The following is a 19,836-nucleotide window of genomic DNA, read 5'->3' on the forward strand; positions in this document are numbered from 1 at the left end:
ACCTTGTCTAAGTGGGTCCACTTGATGAATTGTACGTCTGTCTCGAATTTGACGGTGCAGATGACATGATTTTCTAAATAATAAGGCTTACCAACCATACAAAGTGACATGTTTGGATCATGCTTATGTCAAGCGGGTGGGCACGGACTAGGCGTCTCATACTCTTCTCATATTAAGCCTTGTCATGGTATCATTCCCCGTGAAAAACTAAAAAAGCATCATTGCTCAGTTAGTCAATTTTCAAACCTCTTTAACTATACAGGTCAACACCCGCATCAACCGCTCAATCGACCGAGTAAAGAAAACGTACGCAAGGTCAGTTTCGTCAGGCAAAAAAATAGTGGCATTATAGTAATATTACTTAATTCTTTCGAAGCGCTCCTGTTTTTATTACATGTAAACGGTGACTCACGGAATTTAAAAATGAATCCCTCTGTTTTTGTTTATCTTCTCCTCTTATTTCGATCTCCAAATCCCACCTTTTCAGTCATGAAACCCTACTTTTTTCCTCTCCATTTTCAGTAAGCCCTCTACGTGTATTAGGTTTTAGATTTATGAGATTTTTTTAGTTAATTTTTTGTGCGTATGAAATTACAAATTTTGTTTGAATATGATCTGATTGTCTCAAATTTTGTTTGGGAATTAAGGTTAGGATTTAGGTTTATGATCAGATTTTAGTCAGGCTCAAGTTGATTACTGATCTCAATAGTAGCTGAAACTTATTGATTAATGTCTTAAATTGAGGTTAGGTTTTATAGATTTTAGTCAGGCTTGAGTTGATTACTGATGTCAATAGTAGCTGAAACTTATTGATTAATGTCTTAAAATAAGGTTTAGACCTGTATTAGCACATTGTTTATTTCAGATTTTTCCTCTTTCCTTCGTGGTAACGCTTCTAATTTGGAAACTATAATCATTGTTGTTCTCTTCTTTTAGTATTCTTTTTTTTTTTTTTTTTGGGTAGGTAAGATGGGATTGAACCTCTTATCTTTTGGTGCTCAATCCCTTTTCTTTGACTATTCTGTTACCTGTTGGAGAGAAAGCTTCGCCTTTTATTAGGATAAGATGGAGAAAGGGATAAAATCATCAGCTCTAATGAGTTCTAATATTCTCGTAAGTTGTAATATTATCTTGGAAATTACCCACATGTGGTCGTTGAAGCGATCCTTGGTTAGGCTAGTTTAACAGAAAATGTTGTTATCAATTTATTTTCTTTTACAACATGGAGTTTTACTTATATTTGTTTTGTTGCTTGAGGATTTTATGCCAAAAATTCTCATAACTGGGTGTAAGCATGTCTTCTTTTTGATAATTTTTTTAATCTTATTTAATTTAGAGATTCTCAAATCTCAATTGCTATTCAACTTTAACAGATTATTATAACTGTTTCATTTACGTAAGATTTCATTTTTTATGGTAATTAGTTTATCAACTACTGATAAAATCATATAAGAGAGAAAAATCATGATTGTACACAATTTAATTTTTCTTGCAATTTGTCTTCTGCAGATCTATTCATGGACACATACTAGAGTAGACTAGAATCATATTTGTCTTGATGATGAAAGACGCGTCTCGGAATCTGATAGTCGGAATTTCCATAGGGGTGATAATTGGACTGCTTTTGGCTATTTCTGCTCTATTATGCATAAGGTTTCGCAAGAAGCGTGCACAGTTAGAGAGTCGTAGTTCACAGAGGGCTGCAGCCATCCCGATTCGTACCAATGGTGTTGATACTTGTACGATATTGTCGGACTCAACCACTGGTCAGGACTCACCAAAACAATCTGAAGTGAATGGCATGTCCTTATGGCTTGAAGGATCTAGGAGGAAGACTTCCATCTCAGTGTCGGGAATACCCAAATATTCTTACAAGTATGTTCATTTTTTAAAATCTTTTGTGGTATATATGCTGCAATTTAGCTTCTTAGAATCAGATTTTCCTTCCTTGATAAATTGTTGTTAGTGTTGCTACATGTAGACATTGCTAAAACCTAAATGTATCATGCCCTTTTTAAATGGATTTTATTTATAAGATTGTTGCTTGTAATTACTGATGAAAGATGATAATCGTTACCTATAAAAAAAATACTGATGAAAGATGATAACTGTAAATTTTCATGGACTGTTCCAATACGGTAGTTCTATTACATAGCAGTATCAGTTTGTTGACATGGGTTTGTCTGTCTTCTCACTAATATGTGGCTGTTCCACTGGCTTTTAATTTGCCACATTAGGTCTTCGAATGTTAGATCCGATGTGGTGGAGGCTAACTTCAGTCTTGAGTGAGGAAAATTTCATCCCTTGAACCTTTGCAAGAAGTTGATCTTGAACTCGGAGCATTTCTTGGAGTCAAATTTAAGTAGGATTTCTGAATGGAATTTTTTTTTGAAAGGCTTCTGCATGGAAAAATGAAACAACTATTTTGTGGTACAATGTTTATGAAACATTGGTCGCTGGAAGTTGAAAATTATAAGTTTCTGGCTGGTAATTGTTCATACATGGTGAAAAGATGCGATTTAATAACCCTTGTTTTGTGATCCTTTTAAGAGATCGTGGACTAGGATAGACTTTTATCATTGTAAGGGTGTCTTCAGTTGGCTGGAATCAATCCTTTGGGAAAAGAGGGATCAAGAATCAAAGTTGGCGGAGAGATTTCCTCCAGGAGGAGGTATTGAATTGGTGAATGCCACCTTATGAGTATTCGGACTATGACAGTTCTGATGAACAGTCACTTACTTTTGACAGTAATATGATTCCAGAAGATGATCCAGAATTTGGTCAGTCACTTTTATTAAAAGTGGACAACATAGTGATTATACCGGCCAAAACTCTTGGTGTAGATTTTGGTATTATTTACAGTATTTGATTTTCTATTAATCTTATAATGCCAGCAGTATAGTTACAATATCCTGCAAATGCTTTATCTCAATGAAATTAAGGAAATTTCCTACTTAAGCATGTGGTGTTCTGGTGGTTTCACTTTTTTTAATCCACATTAATTTTCTGTTGGCTGATATGATAAAACACTCATATTAAATATATAAAAAGTATAGTCATTCATAATCGGTTACCATACTTTGTGTTTCTCTTTTATATTCTCATTAAACCTTTTAGCCCATCTTCAACTACAACTGTCTTCTATCCCTAACCTTGTTTCCGATGATGTATTGCAGAGATCTGCAAAAAGCAACTTATAATTTTACCGCAGTGATAGGTCAAGGGGCATTTGGTCCCGTTTACAAAGCTCAGATGCCAACTGGTGAGACAGTTGCTGTTAAAGTGCTTGATACTAATTCTAAGCAAGGAGAGAGGGAGTTCCAAACTGAGGTAATGCTAGTCAAAATCTTAGGGATTTGAGTTTGTCTATGACACATTTAGCTTTCTTGAGAATGAGATATTAAATGGGTTTTGCTTATGAGCAAATTATTATTGGTCCTTAATTCAAATTCTTCTGACAAGGCTACATAGAGTGTAAACCATTCCTGAAGCAATGTTGGAAACAAGAGTATTTCATAGTTTTTTAATGTACCAGAAGCATGATAGTTAATCATTAACTGCGTGTTTATTAATGTGATATTCCCGTTTTTTCTTTAATGATGTGCATGACTGTGTTAGCTAGAAGCTTCTTACTTGTTTTAAATTTTATTGCATGTTTAATGTGGGCAACGTCTGTTTTTATTTATTTTAGCAATTGAGGGACGCTTACTCACTTTCAACTCGGAGCACATTGCATGCCCTTAAATGACCATCTTTCATCTCCTCATCATCTTCTGCACCTCCGTCGTCATCATCACCTTCATAGCGAACTATTATATCAGTTGGAGTCCTTACACTGCTGTCGATGCCTTCCATCTCTATCGGCTGTTTAATTGTGTACTGAGTATTGTTGAGACTTTAGTTTTCTCTATCTCTCTTACATTTTACTCTTTGTAAACTTTTACTTTCTCAGTTTCGCTCAATGTTTAAAAAGTAGGACTCGGATGACAACTTGGCCCAAGTAAAACAGAGTCTACTTGGAGAGTCAATGATTGACACAGTCAATTTTTCATTAATGTGAGGTGAATCAAAGTAGTTTTTGATTGACTTGGTATGGCCAATCTAGGACTCAGGACAAGAAGTCAAGAACTCAGCCAAGTTAAAACTGAATTTACCCGGGAGAGTCGATGAGTGTCTTTGGAATTTCTTGAATAGTGGTCTTTCTACTAAGCCCTTCATATATATATTTTTTGAGACAAAAAAGTCATATGCCTATGGTCAATCAACTAGGATTTTTAGGAGTTCGTCCAATTATATCTGCCATGGTAGCTTGAGTCTCATACCCAGGTTCTTGCTTTGGATTCTGCTTGCACTCTTATTTTCACCAGTTATGCTCCCACAACTCACTAGCACTAGTGCAATGGCTCTATATCAACTCTACCTTTTCCTTCTATTTTTGTGTTTAACCTTTTTAACCTGCCCATATTTTGCAAAATTAGCATTTCATAGAAACCACATGATCATGCCCACATGCGCGCGCGCGCACACACACACACGTACATACGTATTCAAGGACATAATATCCAGACTCCCTTGTTTTGATTATGATGCTCCTATATTTTATACTTTTCTGATTGGCGGTTGATAGCTTTTTGGAAATCAACAACCTCTAACAACAATTAGAGGAGTGTAAAATAAAAAGAGGTGTGCCATTATTAAAACAAGGGATTGTGGATATATGTGTGTGCATTTTGATGTTCATTATCTTTAATATCGATGCTTCCTACCACTTTCCAACCCATATGTTGTCCATCCTACGCTCTCATTTTATGCAATTAAGATCTTTCCCATCCATATGTTTGTCGTTGTCCTAATCCCAGCTTGTGGGAGTGTCATTTGAAATTTGCATTCGTACATTGAACACCACTTTGTCTTTAATCTTTACCGTGAACCCTTACCTTTGAATTGGTTATCAATCTGTTGTAGTACTGAGCACTGACTGTTTTTGGAATGGTTATCAAATCGATATTTAGTCTTTCGATTTCGGTCACCACGAAAACAAAGACATTTTGGTTTTGCTTGGAAATTTTGGTGGAAATCTGGTCTTTCGATTTCGGTCATCACGAAAACAAAAACGTTTCAGTTTTGCTTGGAAATTTTGGTGGAAATCTGGTAAAATCACATAAACATATGAAAACATGCAAATGATAGAATTTTAAGATGAAACTTTAGCAAATGCTAGAATAAGCACAAAGAAGTAATATCACATAAGAAAGACAACCACTCATAATGGTTTAATAACTTCGAAGCAAATGATAGAATTTTAAGATGAAACTTTAGCAAAGGCTAGAGTAAGCACAAATAAGTACTTAGAAACGGAATGTTTCTAAGTAATACCACATAAGCAAGACAACCACTCATAATGGTTTAATAACTTTGAAGCAAATGATAGTATTTTAAGATGAAATTTTAGAAAATGCTAGAGTAAGCACAAATAAGTACTTAGAAACGAAATACTGCTAAAACCAGCAAATACCATATTTCATAATGGCTTAATAACTTCGGAAACCTAGTAAAATGCACTGTCACGCATGTTCGATAATTCAGCAAATGCCATATCTAAAATGCACTGTCACGCATGTCCAATAATTCATCAAATACCATATTTCATATGTAGTTCATATAAATATTTATACATAATACACACCACATTTCCCATGCAAATTATAGAAATATAATTATGTAACACATATTGATAGGGTATACTACTAATGTACTTACGGATTTTGTTTCGGTATGGATTTCATTTTCGGTATAATTTTGGTAGAGATGGAAACAGAATCATTTCAGTCATTTTGTGTCTGTTTTGATGGAAATTTAAAATCATGCTTCCGTAGAAAAGCTTTTTCAGCTTTGAATAACGATACACTTTCTCTTTGTTTGCAGGTTCTACTGCTTGGGAGATTACATCACAGAAACCTTGTGAATTTGGTGGGGTATTGTGCAGAAAAAGGCCAGCACATTCTTGTATACGTGTACATGACTAACGGCAGCCTTGCTTCTCATTTGTACAGTAAGTAAATCATATGATTTTTTTCACAAAAGCAGAAAAAGACTGGACATTATTAGTTTTGTCTCTCTTACCCATTTCATTTTTCATTTGATAAATAAAGAATTGTTACAGGAAGTGAATGCATCATATTAGTCTTTGTAAACACTTCTTTTTAAATATGGAATGACTTTGTTCTCTACCGGATGGACTATCTAATCAACGTTGTTAGAAAAAAATTACTGCCCGCTTCTTATAGGACCAGACTTTTTAGGGAGACTATGCTTCATATGTTGAAAACTACACAATTTAAAGAATATGCTTTTGGCATTATTTGTCAGTTGCAATCAATTATGTTTTCATGGTTTTACATGTTTGGAGAAAGAACAAAAAATTTAAGACTTCCCTCAGATTTAACTTGCTTCGAGTTAACTTAGGTTTTCATGAACCCATATGTTCGAACCAAGAATAAAAACTTGGAACTTGCCTCCGATCGAAAATGTGTCTAGTTCAGTTGGGTGTGCTATGAATTGACTTAGATGGGTCCTTCAAGTTTGAAAACACCTGGATCAATTTGCAAGAGCTGCGGGTACTAGATTCTGGTCTCTCCTAGTAGTACCATTAGTACAACTCGTTAAAGCCAAGTTCTTCTCATCCAGGGAGAGTTGATGCGGCCTTTGATCAGTCAAACTCCAAGTTGTACCAGTGGCAGCGCAAGTGAAAGAACTTGAGGCAATTCTATGGTGACGGGTAGTTTAATAGCAGATTATAATTATCCGTGTGTTTTCTGCAGTATTTTATCCGTTTATTATTATTTTATGAAGGGTGGGCATGTTGGTCTTTTCCTCGTTAGGTAAGTTAATGTTTTAACTAGTAGCATGAGTATTTTTTGGACTTCACTAAATATTGTAACTTGTAAGTGTGGGTTATTAGAGATCAAGGGGGAGCTTTGTTTTCATTTTTGGAAACCATGAAAGCTTTTTGAATAAGATGAACCAGCTAGGTTTTCTTTCTCCTTTTCGTATTTGCTTGCTATTTGTATTGGTTGATTTCTTCTAATAAACTAATAAAGTAAACCCCTTCTATTGCTGGTTATTATTTAATTTTATTTCTCCTTGGCTGCATTTGTACCATTGTGACTTGGTGGTCACAAGTTCGAGTCACGGAAACAGCCTCTCTGCAAAGCAAGGGTAAGGTTGCGTACATCTAGCCCTCCCCAGACCCCACAATGGCGGGAGCCTAGTGCACTGGGCCGCCATTTTTTTTTGGCTGCATCTGTACATATTGTCAATATGCCGTGGGTAGTGAGTGCATTCTTTTTTATCAACACATTAACATGATGTGTTCTTCAATGCTTGGATGTGTAGGTGAAAGGCATGAACCATTGAGCTGGAATTTGAGGGTTTATATAGCTTTAGATGTTGCAAGGGGTTTGGAGTATCTTCACGATGGGGTAAGTTCTCAACTTATTTTGAGGATGAATGAACATATCAGAACCATTTACGTGAAGTTATTAGGGAATACTGACTTTCTGCTATCTCTGTGCTTTTCTATTTCTTACTTCAGGCTGTTCCACCTGTAGTTCATCGAGACATCAAGTCGTCCAACATACTATTGGATTGGTCCATGAAAGCTAGAGTACGGAATTCTTCCATTGCTCCTAGTTTCTAAATTCTTTTTTAATGCCCACAAAATAGAAGAAAAATTCCTTCTTGCAGTTTGTTTTAAGAGGACTTAGATATATTTCTTATTGCTTCTCTTACAAGACAACTTTTCATGTCTTGAGCCCTTGGTTTAAAATTTTATTAGGGGAGGTTCAAATTGTTAATCCCACTCTTTGCTGGATAATAGTTCCCAGTGAAGTTTACAGTTTGTAGATCATCTGATATATTTTGGTTTCATAATAAATGTCGGTCCTCCGCAGGAGGATATCTTCCCATTGTTATATGTGGGACCTGGGGGACCAAACTGACATGATATGGACCCCTCCTCGTATTATCATAGGTCCCCATTGGCATTAATAGCACAAATTATATTTTATGGATGCCATAATACGGTCCTGCTGAGGGATGTTGTGGGCCCTGGTGTTCAAATTTTCTTTTCTTTTCTTTTTACATATGATGAGATCTTCTGGACTTTTTTTCTTGGATTAAAGAGATATTCTGGATAATAAATATACTCTGTCGAGCAGGTTGCTGATTTTGGGCTTTCAAGGGAAGAAATGGTCAATCCACATGCATCAAATATCAGGGGAACCTTTGGTTATCTTGATCCTGAGTATATATCAACGAAGGCCTTCACCAAGAAAAGCGATGTTTACAGCTTTGGAGTCTTGCTATTTGAACTGATTGCAGGCAGGAATCCTCAACAGGGTCTTATGGAATTGGTTGAGCTTGTAAGATCTCTGACCTCATCATTTCCTGTTCATAAAATTCTACGCAAGATTAAAATTTCTTTTTAAATGCTAACTTGTACTGCTTCACAGAATCACATAGTATTTCCTGAATTTTCTTCAAGGACTTATATCAGCACAGTCTGGATCATCACCAACTAACCATTCCTTAATTACTGTAGGGATGATATTTGTACTAATGATTCGTGTCTGCGAAACAATTTATCAAGAAATTCTAATATCATTTATTTCCTCATGTATTTTCATTGGTTGGGTCAAAACACAATATAAATTACCATACCATATTCTATGCATGATGTACAAAATTTTACATAAAGTAGGCCCTACTTGCAAATACTCAATAGTGGGGGAATGTTATGTAGTGGGTCCCGTTTCTCATCACTGTTGTAAATTGAATGGATGGATAGTGATTAGATTTGTCTGTGTTGGGCCTTCACAATTGGTGTTCCATGTGCTGGATCATTTCCAACAACTTGAATTTAATTAATGAATAACATATACTAAAGCATGTCTTTTCATACATACTACGTTATACAAAACACAGCACAGCACAGCACAACACAACACAACACACATGTATTCTGCATAAAATTCCACATGTAATATATTTCATATTCCCCATTCTGTAGTCAATGCATGTATGTAGAATAGACTTGTGTGTATATACATATTTATTCGTTCACACTGCATACAACCAATATCTGGCATGGGACTGTAGTATATTAGTATGTGATCATATTTACATTGTTTTCCCATGAATAGGCGGCAATGAGTATTGAAGGAGGGGTTGGGTGGGAAGAAATTGTTGATTCCCGCCTTGATGGGAACTATGACTTGGTAGAACTCAATGACATGGCAGCCCTTGCATACAAATGCATCAATCAAAGCTCAAAAAAACGGCCCTCCATGAGAGACATTGTTCAAGCTCTCTCTCAGATTGTGAAGTTGAACCACAGTAGAAAACATCATAAGCAAAGCTTACCTGTTACAACGGAGGAGGTCTCTGTCAACATAGACCAACCAGAGGTTCAGATTCCAATCAGTATACTAGAGGAGGAGGAATCCATTGATGTAGACGAACAGGATGGTCAGATTCCCATCATTGTACATCAGAGGGAGGAATCTGTAGATAGCTCAACTGATCTGTCCGAAGGATTATAATAAGGGTTTTTTTCCCATTTGATTCTTTGGTTCCTTTTTTTTCCCCTCTTCTTTTTCCTTATGACTGGATGTCTGTTTGTCAAAGTAGAGGAACTAGAGGTTTTGAGAGCAAGTTGCAATGCTATTCATGCTCCTGTAGAGCTTAATTTCGTTGTAAAATAGCCATTGTTGTATATTTATCTTTTTACTACAAGAAGAAAAATGAAAAATTGCATGATATTGTTCTTGCATTGTGTGCTTTCCTTCTGTAAGCATATGGATCTAAATGGGGATATGATTATATTATAAGAGGAATGATAGATGCAAGGCGCCCTTGCATAAAGAGCTAAAAAAGGGCCCTTGGTCGGATCACATCATTTTCGGTAACTTTTTAAAATCGGTTGAGAAAGTAAATTTGGTAGTGAAAATTGAATAGAAATGATTACCCCTTATTCCAACCATGGTTTCAAATTTCAGTCGAAATCCGACGAAACCAATAAATTATTATTTAATTCCATACCAAATTTAAATAATCAATAAAAAATTGAGATTTTTGTTGAATTTCTTGAAATGTAGGTAAGAGCGAAATTTTGGCCGAAATCTCAGTTGAAATAACGTAACATTTTGGGTATCCCTAATTTCAGTTTCGGGGTTGACTGAAACCCAAAATTTCAGTCAAAATTTAAAACCATGATTCCAACATTTTCACAGCTAACCACTCTATCGGTTTACTTTGAATGTGGATCATTGCCCATTTTCTACTAAACTTTTTGTTTTCCTCTTTTCAAGTGTGCTTGGAGTTCATTGATCAGATAGATGGCCAAGATAGTCGGATCTATAGCAAGACCTAACAGATCAACGGTTAAGATTATTCAATAAATGGGCTCACTTATCTTATGCACCTGGGAAGTGATATGTTCGCCCACTTTTCTTCCCCTGGCCACCGCCTTCAGTGCATTTATAAATTATAACTAGTGTTTTTTACATTACAAGGGGTGGCTTAGGGAATAAAAGGGGGCGAATATATATTTTCCCTAAAACGGAAGAGAATTGGATATACTTGGCAGAGGATATGGACCGTTCATCTGATAAGTGAGTATAAAAAAGTACAACGAACGAACGGTCCACTTTCATCAATCAGGGCCCAGTCATTTCCACTCTTTTATATCTCTGAAACGTAATCTGGTTCTATCCTTCCCCAACGAAGGAAAAAAAAACCCTAAGCGAGTGACAATGGCAGCTATGGTGTCTCTTCAGAGCTCCATGGCTTCACTTTCCCTCTCCTCGAATTCCTTCTTAGGGCAACGCCTCTCACCTTCTCTCTATACTTTCCCGGTAAGCGTTCATTCTTCTTCTTCCTATCCCTTATTTCTTCTGCATTTTGTGCTTTGTAATTCCTTAGCTTCTTGAAAGCTTTCATGATTTCAAAGCTATTGGAACACATTCGTGCAAATTCTTTTCATATGTAGTTGTAATTATAATGGACGGATTCTTTTTCGTTTTTGTTCAATATTTTTGATTTGACACACAACCCTCTAAGGAATAAGTATGTGTATGTGATTCTGTTCAGTGCGAGACCGAGATTACAATATTGGTTAAGTTGTGGACTTATCGGTGGGTTTCATTGCATCAACTGTAATTCCAGTCTGAATGAGTGATATCTTCATTCTGTTAAGTGAAAAATGTATGGATGGGTTGGCCCCATTTTTATTTCAACATAGGAATGAACATCAAGGAGCCGTTTGGATACGCTGATTTTAGAATCTTGGATTTCCTCAAAATCTTGGATTTCTTACTGTTTCACTCCTCTTTAGAATCCTGGATTTTAAGTAAGAAATCCAGGTTTTAGAAATATCTCCACCATCCTGAGATTTCTAAAACCTGGAAACTTGGGATGATCTCTTACTCTCTTGCTGCGGAAAGAAGGGCGAGTACTCTGTTGACGCGATCGAGTACTCTGTTGACGCCGTCATAACTTAGGAGAGTCAAGGGAGTTTTTATTGACTTTGTAAGGCAAAACGCGGAACACATCCAAGACAAAACGTGGAACGCGGCCAAGGCAAAAGAGAGTCGACTCGGGGGAGTTCACGATGACGCGGGGGAGTTTTGAAAGTATGGATCTAGCTAACATTAGGGAATGATTTCTATCTCCTTCAGAGCTTACCAAATCATTGTACCTAGGAAGATTCCTGTAGAAATTCCTTGTGAGATCGTAGATGGAGGTAGTTGATAGCATAGTTTCAAAACTCTCACGCGTCATTGTTGATTGACTCCCTTTTACGTTGGCCGCGTTCTTGTCGGAGTCCGCATTTTGGCTTACAATGTCAATCAAAACTCCTTTGAATCTCATGAGATGACCGCATCAACTGAGATTGCGTAATGCTGAGTCGACTAGTATTTGCTTTGGTTGCGTTTTGGCCGTCATCCACATTTTGAAGCACTGATAGTGATACACATCATGTAATAATTGTGTGCTTGTGGAGTAGAGTCCTAGAAAAAAGACCTGAATATGATGGTCTGAAACGTCATTACCCACCACATGTAGTTGATTTCCACATTGATGTATGGGTGAGCCCTGACTTTCCACTCTTGGGGGATAGAACTGCATTTTGCTCCTTACAGATATAACCGAACTCACTGAACTTACGCCCCATGTTTGACATGGTTTGGAACTTTTAGTGCGTGGGAGATCATTTTTTATCACATTTCGAGGTGTGCTAATGACCTCGCCGATTGGTTGGCGAAGTCTGGTGTTTGTAGACAGTTGATGAATTCTGGGCCTCAGCGGCCCAAATTTTTTTATTTACAAACAAGTGGGTTTCCATCAAGATTTTCTGAAGAATTCTTCGATTTCATGATTATGTTAACACAGATGGAAAGTAGAAGGGTGCCGAAACAGATGCACTGATGTGCTGGTCATTAAGGGCATTGGATTGCCTGAGGAAGTTCAAAGGGCAATGAATTACTTAACGACAGTTGTAGATCAAACAGAGATGGGCTTGCCCCACTTGCAAGCTGCCAGAAGTTTGCAAAAAGATCTCCGCTATTCAAAACCAAAGAGTCTTCAGGCAGAGATTCATTTAAGCTTTTATTAATTGGTTGATCTTTATTTCCATAGTGTTACAGACTCATACCATTTCTCTTCTTTCCTTTTGGAGTGATTTTCAAGGTCAGTGTGCTTTTAGTCACTTTAGCTTCTAGAAAAGTTGGAGGCAGTAGCACAATTTCTTTCTGTTGTTATTGACATCTTGAGCATCCTTGCTTGTCTCTGAGACCATCATTCTTGTTACCTTTTTTTGAATGGTGTCTCCACAACATTCAGGTTTTAAGCTAGTACATCAAAACTTAAAATTGTGATGATCATCTGCTACTGTAATTACTAATTCTAGCCACATGATTAATCACAAACAACCATAGTCAAAGCATAAAACTGTGATGATCATCTGCTACTGTAATTGTAGCCACATGATTAATCATAAACAACCACGGTTTTAAATTTCCACCGAAACCGACATGAACCGACCGAAGTATTTCTATTTCCATCCCTTACCCAAACACTTACTAAAATAAAAACCATAAGTGCGCTAGTGGTATAATATACCATCATATGTTATGCAATTATATTTATACAAATTGCACGTGAAATTTGATGTATGTATTGTGTATACATATTATATGAATTACATGTCATATGTTGTTTGTACTCAGTACTCAGACATCCACGACAATGCATGTTACTAAGTATTCGATGTTGCTAAACCCTTATGGGTAAATTTTTTCCTTATGTGATGGTTTTTTAGCATGTATTTGTGCTTATTCTAGAACTTCTTGAAATTTCATCTTAATTGTCCATCATTTGCATATGTTTCCATGCTTTTACATGATTTCCAACGAATTTTTCATTAGAAACCAACATGTTTCTCCATTTATGAAGCAATCAGAACCCATATCGAAACTGAAACCTGAAACCTTGCAAACAACTGTACAAGGATTATTAAAATATTTTCTCTTGATATACTTTCTTTTGAAAGAATCATCTACTTCCAATTTCTTATAAAACATCTTGTCATTATTCTTGTCTTTCACTAGAAATCATATTTTCATGTTGGCGTTGTAGAGTTGAATGCTCCCTGTTGTGTGCCTTTGGAAGACAGTTACAAACTTCAACAAAACAAATATTAGACACGGAAAAGAAAAAGAAAGAAAGAAAGAAAAGGAATAGAGTAATCAGTCACATTTAAAATAAAAATAAAAAAAATAAAAAATAGAGTAATCAGTCACAATCATTCAAAAAAAAAGAAAAGAGAGTAATCAGTCACAGAAGTATTGGTGAAATTGATGAATTTGAAAGCCTACAAATCGGGCATCCATAATGCTAAATAATAGGACCTTTGGCATTTGAGAATCTGAGAGAAAAATTATCTCTTATTGCAAAATTCCATCATATGCGATTCTATAGACGACCAAAACCTAAGAATGTAATGATCTATTCATTGTAACCAGAATAGGGTGCGATCATACCAGCATAGATGCATTGGATCCCATCAGAACTTTGAAGTTAAACGTGCTTGGGCTAGAGTAGTACTAGGATGGGTGACCTCCTGGGAAGTCCCTTGCTACTTTTTAATTTAAAAAAATAAAAATAAAAAATCATTGTAACCAGAATTGTAACTGAAAAGAACCACCGGCTTATTTTACTAAATACTCTAACATCATGTGAAAAAATGTAATTTATTTCAGTCCCAAATTCATGGGTATTATTTCATTCTCAATGTTACAATTTAGAGCTCTGGAAATAAACGTTGGTGAGGGACAATAACCGTGTGTTGTGATTATTAGAACTTTCGAATCATTGATTCTATAAATTATTGCTTTAGTTTTTGGTATATTATATCATTATACACGTCTGTTTAATTTTCATTTTGTAGCCAACAAAACCTTTTACACTCCTGGTATGTTCGACATGCAGGTCAAGTCCGGAGATAACCCATGCCTGATTGTAATGAAGGTTCGTATATCAAAATCCTTTCCTAATCTCTTATATCATATAAAAATTCTGAAAATATCGTCTTTCCTAGTGAATTGGCCATCTACTTTGGTAGATAGGTTTTAGTTAACATTCGATCTCATTAATGGTAGCCTACTCCCTGTTTATTATTAGTTTCAGGTCCAAAGAAATTTTTTCCAATCTGACTACAAAATACATCATATTTAAGTCATATCTTTGGTTGCAGCTGAAGAGATGGGAGCGTAAGAAATGCAAACCAAACAGCCTCCCTGTGCTTCAGAAAATGCATGTTAAGATTGGGGACACTGTGAAAATGATCTCAGGGCGCGAGAGGGGTAAGGTTGGTGAAATTACTCGGATTTTCAGGCACAACAGCACTGTGATTGTAAAAGACATGAACTTGAAGACAAAGCACATGAAGAGCAGAGAAGAAGGTGAACCAGGGAAGATTATCAAGGTCAGTTCTTTTGGAGTAAGCGCATTAGTTATGCATTTTGTTTTCTTTGTTTTCGGCATATTTGTATTTTCCTTTTTTAGTTGTTATAGGACATTCGCATGGTTTTCGTGGGAAATTACTAGTGTGGCGATATAGAACAAATCTATGATTGACGCTTTGATACCAAATGATGTAGACCAAGTATACGATTGATGTTGTGATACCAACTTATGATGCAACTTTTGCTTAAATAAAATCTAAGAGTTGATGATAAACTCTTATGCGTAGATCAAACTCACGAAAATCGTAAAGAAATTATCCCATAAATCTTCACAATCTTGGAATTTTTTTCTCCAAGAAAATCTCATGAACCAGAAATATGCCGCAAAATCCTAACTCCTTTCCTTTTCCAAAAGATGCATGGCTTGTCCCGAAAGCTAAACTCCTTTATACATATTTAGTTAAGAGACAAGAACTTAGAAAGCTTTAAAACCCTAAACTAAATTTTTTTTCCTTTATCAAAATACCCTCACTTATAGCTCCCTATAAATTCTTGTGAACAGTGATGTGAACAGTCTAATGAATAGCGTCATGAATAGTGAGATGAACAATGTCGTCCATAGTATCGTGAGAGTTGATTGAGCCATCTTCTATTCTAATTCACTTGAGTGACCTAAGTGAAACCTAAAGAAAACAGCTATTTTACCCCTATGACTTTAAAACTTATAAAGTACATTTAGCACTATAACTAAAATAAAAGTTCACTTTGGTACTAAGGATGAGCTTCATCTGTTTCAAAACTTCTGGGTCACTAGCAGTCCCAATCTTGTCTCTCCTTTCATAGGTTTTAACAATGTTTGATTACTCCATCCTTTGCACATGCTGACACACTTCATCTTCAATATCAACACGAGGTTGTACTGCGTCATGGGGCCCACATCAATGATCCAAACTACATCATGGGGCCCTCCTCAAGGATCCGAACTTGTCCATAATTCACTGATAGCAAGAAAAAATTAGTGTTTCACAATGTCCTTTCCATGTTCCCGGGAAACTTGAAAGTAGGAGCAAAGCCTAGATTAGGTAATTTTTGGGGATTCAAATAATGACCTTAAAAAAATAGAATAGTTGCTGTAATTGTGTCAGACATTTCCAACATATGTGTAGAAGCTATGCTTATGCTGAAACATAGGATTACTTCTTTAGGGAGCTGGTCCTGAACCATCATGACTGGTTTGCTTGGCTCATGACGAGCAGTATCTCAGAAAAATGTCCCTGAAAGTCCGAAAAAACGAGTGCCTTTTAACATGTATGGGCATTATTCTTTTGTCTGTTTATATTATTAGAGAGCTGCTCTGGCACTTAATTAAAATATCTTTCTTTTCCAATATTTCCATATCCATGTCGGTTTTCAATAAGTTGGCCTCGAACTGACTGGCATAGCTAGTTCGTCCAAGGCAGACCAAAATCAATAGCTCTCCTCAGCCGCATCCGCGAACTAATAGACATTTAGGGGCCGTTTGGATACGTGAATTTTAGAACCCGGGATTTCTTCAAAATTGTAGCTAAGAGACGAGAAGAAGCAGACCAGCCGTCGTTTTTGACTTCTCGCCGTTCTTTCCATCAGCAAGAGAGTAGCAGATCCTCCCATATTTCCACGTTTTAGAAATCTCAGGATGCGGGAGGGATTTTTAAAACTTGAATTTCTCACTTAAAATCCAAGAAACTCTGTGAGGACAGCATACAACAGCTTGATCATGAACCCTCTTTTACACTGTTTTCAAACTAAAAACCTGGATTCTAAAATCCATGTATCCAAACGGCCCCTTAATTTCCCTTTGTTTTCAATTATTGGTCATTGGGTGTATTTTATACTTGGGAAAAGTCAAATTGTAGTCTTAATTTTTCATTTTTCCTTTACCGGTACAAGTTAACATTCCAAAATTGTTTTTAAGGTGGAAGGACCCATTCACAGCTCGAACGTGATGCTTTACTCAAAAGAGCAAGAAGTAGCAAGCCGAGTGGGGCATAAGATCCTCGAGGACGGAACCCATGTCCGTTACCTCCTGAAAACGGGGGAAATAATTGACAGCAAAGAGAACTGGAAGAGGGTGATTAAAGAGGCAGAGAAAGAGACAGAGAAGGCTGCTGAGATATCTGCTTAGCAGAACCCAGGTGAGATTGTCTTCATGTATGTAGTTTTGATGTCCTTGTTGTATTTCTCATCTTCTGCTCCTTCATTGTTAATCAATGTATACTCGGCATAGAGTTAATTTCTTTTCTTTTTTCTCTAATTCCTAGCTCCCATTTTATGCATTCAATGAACACATTAATTTTCCACTGTCGAGGTGTTGTTTTTCCATGCCAAATATGGGTTTATCTACTTCTTTCTGTCAGAATCCATCTACAGTTTCACATTGACTACATTTGCAATTTAGGTAAGGCCCATATTGTAATTTTTAAGTATCTTTTAGGTGTCTTTTAAGTCCCTTAAGTTATAGGAAGGGTACCATGGTCTTTTCCAACTAATATCACTTAATTTTTTTAAGTTGTAGGTGTTTAAAATAGGGCCCACATATTTATTACGAATTTCTTAAGTTGAAAGAATATATAAGTTATTTGTAATTAATCATTTAGTGACATCAAGGGCCCACCTTGCAACTTAAAAGAAGTCCTAGTAGCCTATTTATGGCAGGAAAGGTCCATGTAATAGGAGTCTTAAGTCATTTGGAGTTTGTGTTGAAATAGAAGTTTTGTTTCAATAAAGAGTTGGTAGTTTAAGTATAATAGAAGTCCTAATTAGATTATGAGTTGTTTTGCAACAAGGATGGGGATTTTTTTATATATTTCTGTATGGCTTGTATATCCTGTAAACATGAAAGGCCTATTGGCCCTGAAAACAATTGAATATGAATGAAAATTAATGCTTTCTTATATTGATTGGGTGTGATGTCTTTTTTGAAGTGTGATGCTTCATATCCTAAGGTGTGATGCCCAGGAGAACCTTGGTGTAACTATTCTCCTAAGCCTTTCCAACCATCGACCACTTTAACCAACACTTTTTTTCCTTCATTCCATCAACCAATCTTTCTACCTATTTTTTGCCTAAGCCTACACTTTATCCTTAAAATTTCCTTAGCTTTGTAACCCAGAAAACCCTAAATGTCACCTTACCCTAAATTCTATTCGTTAAAGAGAACCAAAACACCCCTACCGAACTGTCCTTTAGCCCCTTAAACCCGTACCTCTAATAGTCTCATTGCAGCTTCATTACATAATTGTTACAGAATTTTACTACATATCTGTTGCAGAGTTACTACATACTTTATTTACAGACCTATTCCATATTTATTAAAGTTTTCTGATACAGATCTTTGACAGTTTGTTACATTCTTTTTCCAATCTACTGTAACTGTTTGAAAGCCTGTAAATTCTTGTGATTCCTAACCACGCTATTCCTAACCAGATGTGATCCATACCTGTTGCAAACCTGTTACTAACTTGAACCGCTCCTAAGCCTTACCTGAGACAACCTTTCTACCATCATTATTGCCTGTACCATGAAATCGTTGAGTTGCAATCAAGGTTTTAAATTTCAGTTTCGGGGGTAATTTTGGACCTAACCGAAACTGAAATTTTGGCCAAAATTGGGTTAAGACACGAAATTTCAGTTTTTTGGGCCGAAATTTCGGTAATTTCGACTGAAATTTGGGAGAGGAATAAAAAATTAATATATATATTTTTTCAAATTTTGCCAAAATTGCCGAAATTTGGTACGTTTCGCCAATTTCGGTTTCGGAACGTTTCGGTTTCAGTCTTGACCGAAATTGATTTCGAATTTCAGACGAAATTTAAAACCTTGGTTGCAATGCCCGCTCTTGGACTTCACAATCTATAACTCTTAAACTAGTCTTATATTCTTATATCCCTGTTTTACACCCTTTAACCACTCCCTATACCTGCTCTAAACCAACTATTTCATATCGTAACCTCTCAAATATCGATTACAGTCCACCTAAGCCTTTTATATTCCACATAAAAGGCATGCACAGTTTCCTACTAAGTGCCTAGATTATTTTCCAGCCTCCCAACTTTAAATAAATCCAGATTTATTATCTTATAGCATATCCGTCATATTTCACCTATTTTCTCAGTTATGTCTAGATCTATCTCCTCTATCAAATCTGTCACAACAGCCCATATTTTTGTAATCCTAAGTTTGCCTAAACTTGGTCCTTAACCCATACCTATTCCCATAGCCCAATTTTGCAAATTCCTAAAAATATTCCCTTCTTTTTGCTGCCCTATGTTAATTGGTATCAGTGCTATAGTACCAAGAATGCTCTCTTTTCCATCCTGTCTCAATTTGGTATCAGAGCTACATATTTTGTTGTCTTCGCTTATCCATCATGCATCATGGCCCAACGTCTCTTCTGCTGTTGATGCTCACTAGACCCAATCTGGAGTATGGAGGAGCTTCGGACCCGATTTCTTGTCCAACTATTGCCACGGAAGTGTTGGTAGAGTTTGGAGATTGCAGTGACTAGTTAGGCGGTGGTCGGCTGGAGTCCACTGCTAATAGTGAGCAAATTCCTGGGCATCCTTTTCTGGAAAGGAACAAGAATCTTGTGCTTTGTTCAAGTTTATGGAGCACAAGATAGACTTGCAAATCCGATGAATGGATTTATGGATGTGGCAAATAAAGTCGTGTGTTGGCTAGATTGGAATCCTCTGTTATGGTTAGGGATCTACTAAAAGTCAGCGGGTAAATGGGAGATCCAGACCTGGAAGTAGAGGCATTGGGGGGGGGT

At 36.4% G+C, this 19,836-nt stretch overlaps 2 protein-coding genes and 1 pseudogene across 4 annotated transcripts; all 3 read left to right on the plus strand.

Annotated features, from left to right (window-relative positions):
• Window positions 1-297: 297 nt before the first annotated feature.
• LOC143883976 (calcium/calmodulin-regulated receptor-like kinase 1) lies at window positions 298-9,840 on the plus strand. Of its 3 annotated transcripts, none has more exons than XM_077387314.1 (8): window positions 298-315; window positions 1,510-1,875; window positions 3,177-3,330; window positions 5,926-6,052; window positions 7,396-7,481; window positions 7,595-7,666; window positions 8,220-8,423; window positions 9,204-9,840. In XM_077387314.1, the coding sequence occupies exons 2-8, from the start codon at window positions 1,559-1,561 to the stop codon at window positions 9,600-9,602; spliced, it is 1,359 nt and encodes a 452-aa protein (XP_077243429.1). In that variant the 5' UTR covers window positions 298-315; window positions 1,510-1,558; the 3' UTR covers window positions 9,603-9,840. The 3 variants fall into 3 exon arrangements, with proteins under 3 accessions (XP_077243429.1, XP_077243428.1, XP_077243430.1); XM_077387313.1 differs by lacking the exon at window positions 298-315 and adding an exon at window positions 411-521; XM_077387315.1 differs by lacking the exon at window positions 298-315 and adding an exon at window positions 1,095-1,113.
• A 918-nt stretch (window positions 9,841-10,758) lies between these two features.
• Window positions 10,759-17,365, plus strand: RPL24 (Translation protein SH3-like family protein). Its single transcript, XM_077387316.1, has 4 exons — window positions 10,759-10,916; window positions 14,551-14,589; window positions 14,816-15,046; window positions 16,981-17,365. Exons 1-4 carry the CDS (start codon window positions 10,815-10,817, stop codon window positions 17,188-17,190), a joined length of 582 nt encoding a protein of 193 aa, XP_077243431.1. The 5' UTR covers window positions 10,759-10,814; the 3' UTR covers window positions 17,191-17,365.
• LOC143885737 (5S ribosomal RNA) lies at window positions 14,089-14,206 on the plus strand (annotated as a pseudogene).
• Window positions 17,366-19,836: the final 2,471 nt, after the last annotated feature.

This window comes from Tasmannia lanceolata, unplaced genomic scaffold, assembly GCF_043159265.1.
Source record: "Tasmannia lanceolata isolate RefF3 unplaced genomic scaffold, GAP_Taslan_0.1 ptg000008l, whole genome shotgun sequence".
Taxonomy (NCBI): Eukaryota; Viridiplantae; Streptophyta; class Magnoliopsida; order Canellales; family Winteraceae; genus Tasmannia; species Tasmannia lanceolata.

What these genes read in the sequence shown, in the direction of transcription:
- RPL24 (XM_077387316.1), top strand. Translation starts at nt 10,815, where the DNA reads ATGGCAGCTATGGTGTCTCTTCAGAGCTCCATGGCTTCACTTTCCCTC. An exon ending in CATGCCTGATTGTAATGAAG is followed by an intron (nt 14,590 to 14,815) that starts GTTCGTATATCA and finishes CTTTGGTTGCAG; the next exon opens with CTGAAGAGATGGGAGCGTAA. An exon ending in AACCAGGGAAGATTATCAAG is followed by an intron (nt 15,047 to 16,980) that starts GTCAGTTCTTTT and finishes ATTGTTTTTAAG; the next exon opens with GTGGAAGGACCCATTCACAG.
- LOC143883976 (XM_077387314.1), top strand. Translation starts at nt 1,559, where the DNA reads ATGATGAAAGACGCGTCTCGGAATCTGATAGTCGGAATTTCCATAGGG. An exon ending in AGAGGGAGTTCCAAACTGAG is followed by an intron (nt 3,331 to 5,925) that starts GTAATGCTAGTC and finishes CTTTGTTTGCAG; the next exon opens with GTTCTACTGCTTGGGAGATT. An exon ending in CCTTGCTTCTCATTTGTACA is followed by an intron (nt 6,053 to 7,395) that starts GTAAGTAAATCA and finishes TTGGATGTGTAG; the next exon opens with GTGAAAGGCATGAACCATTG.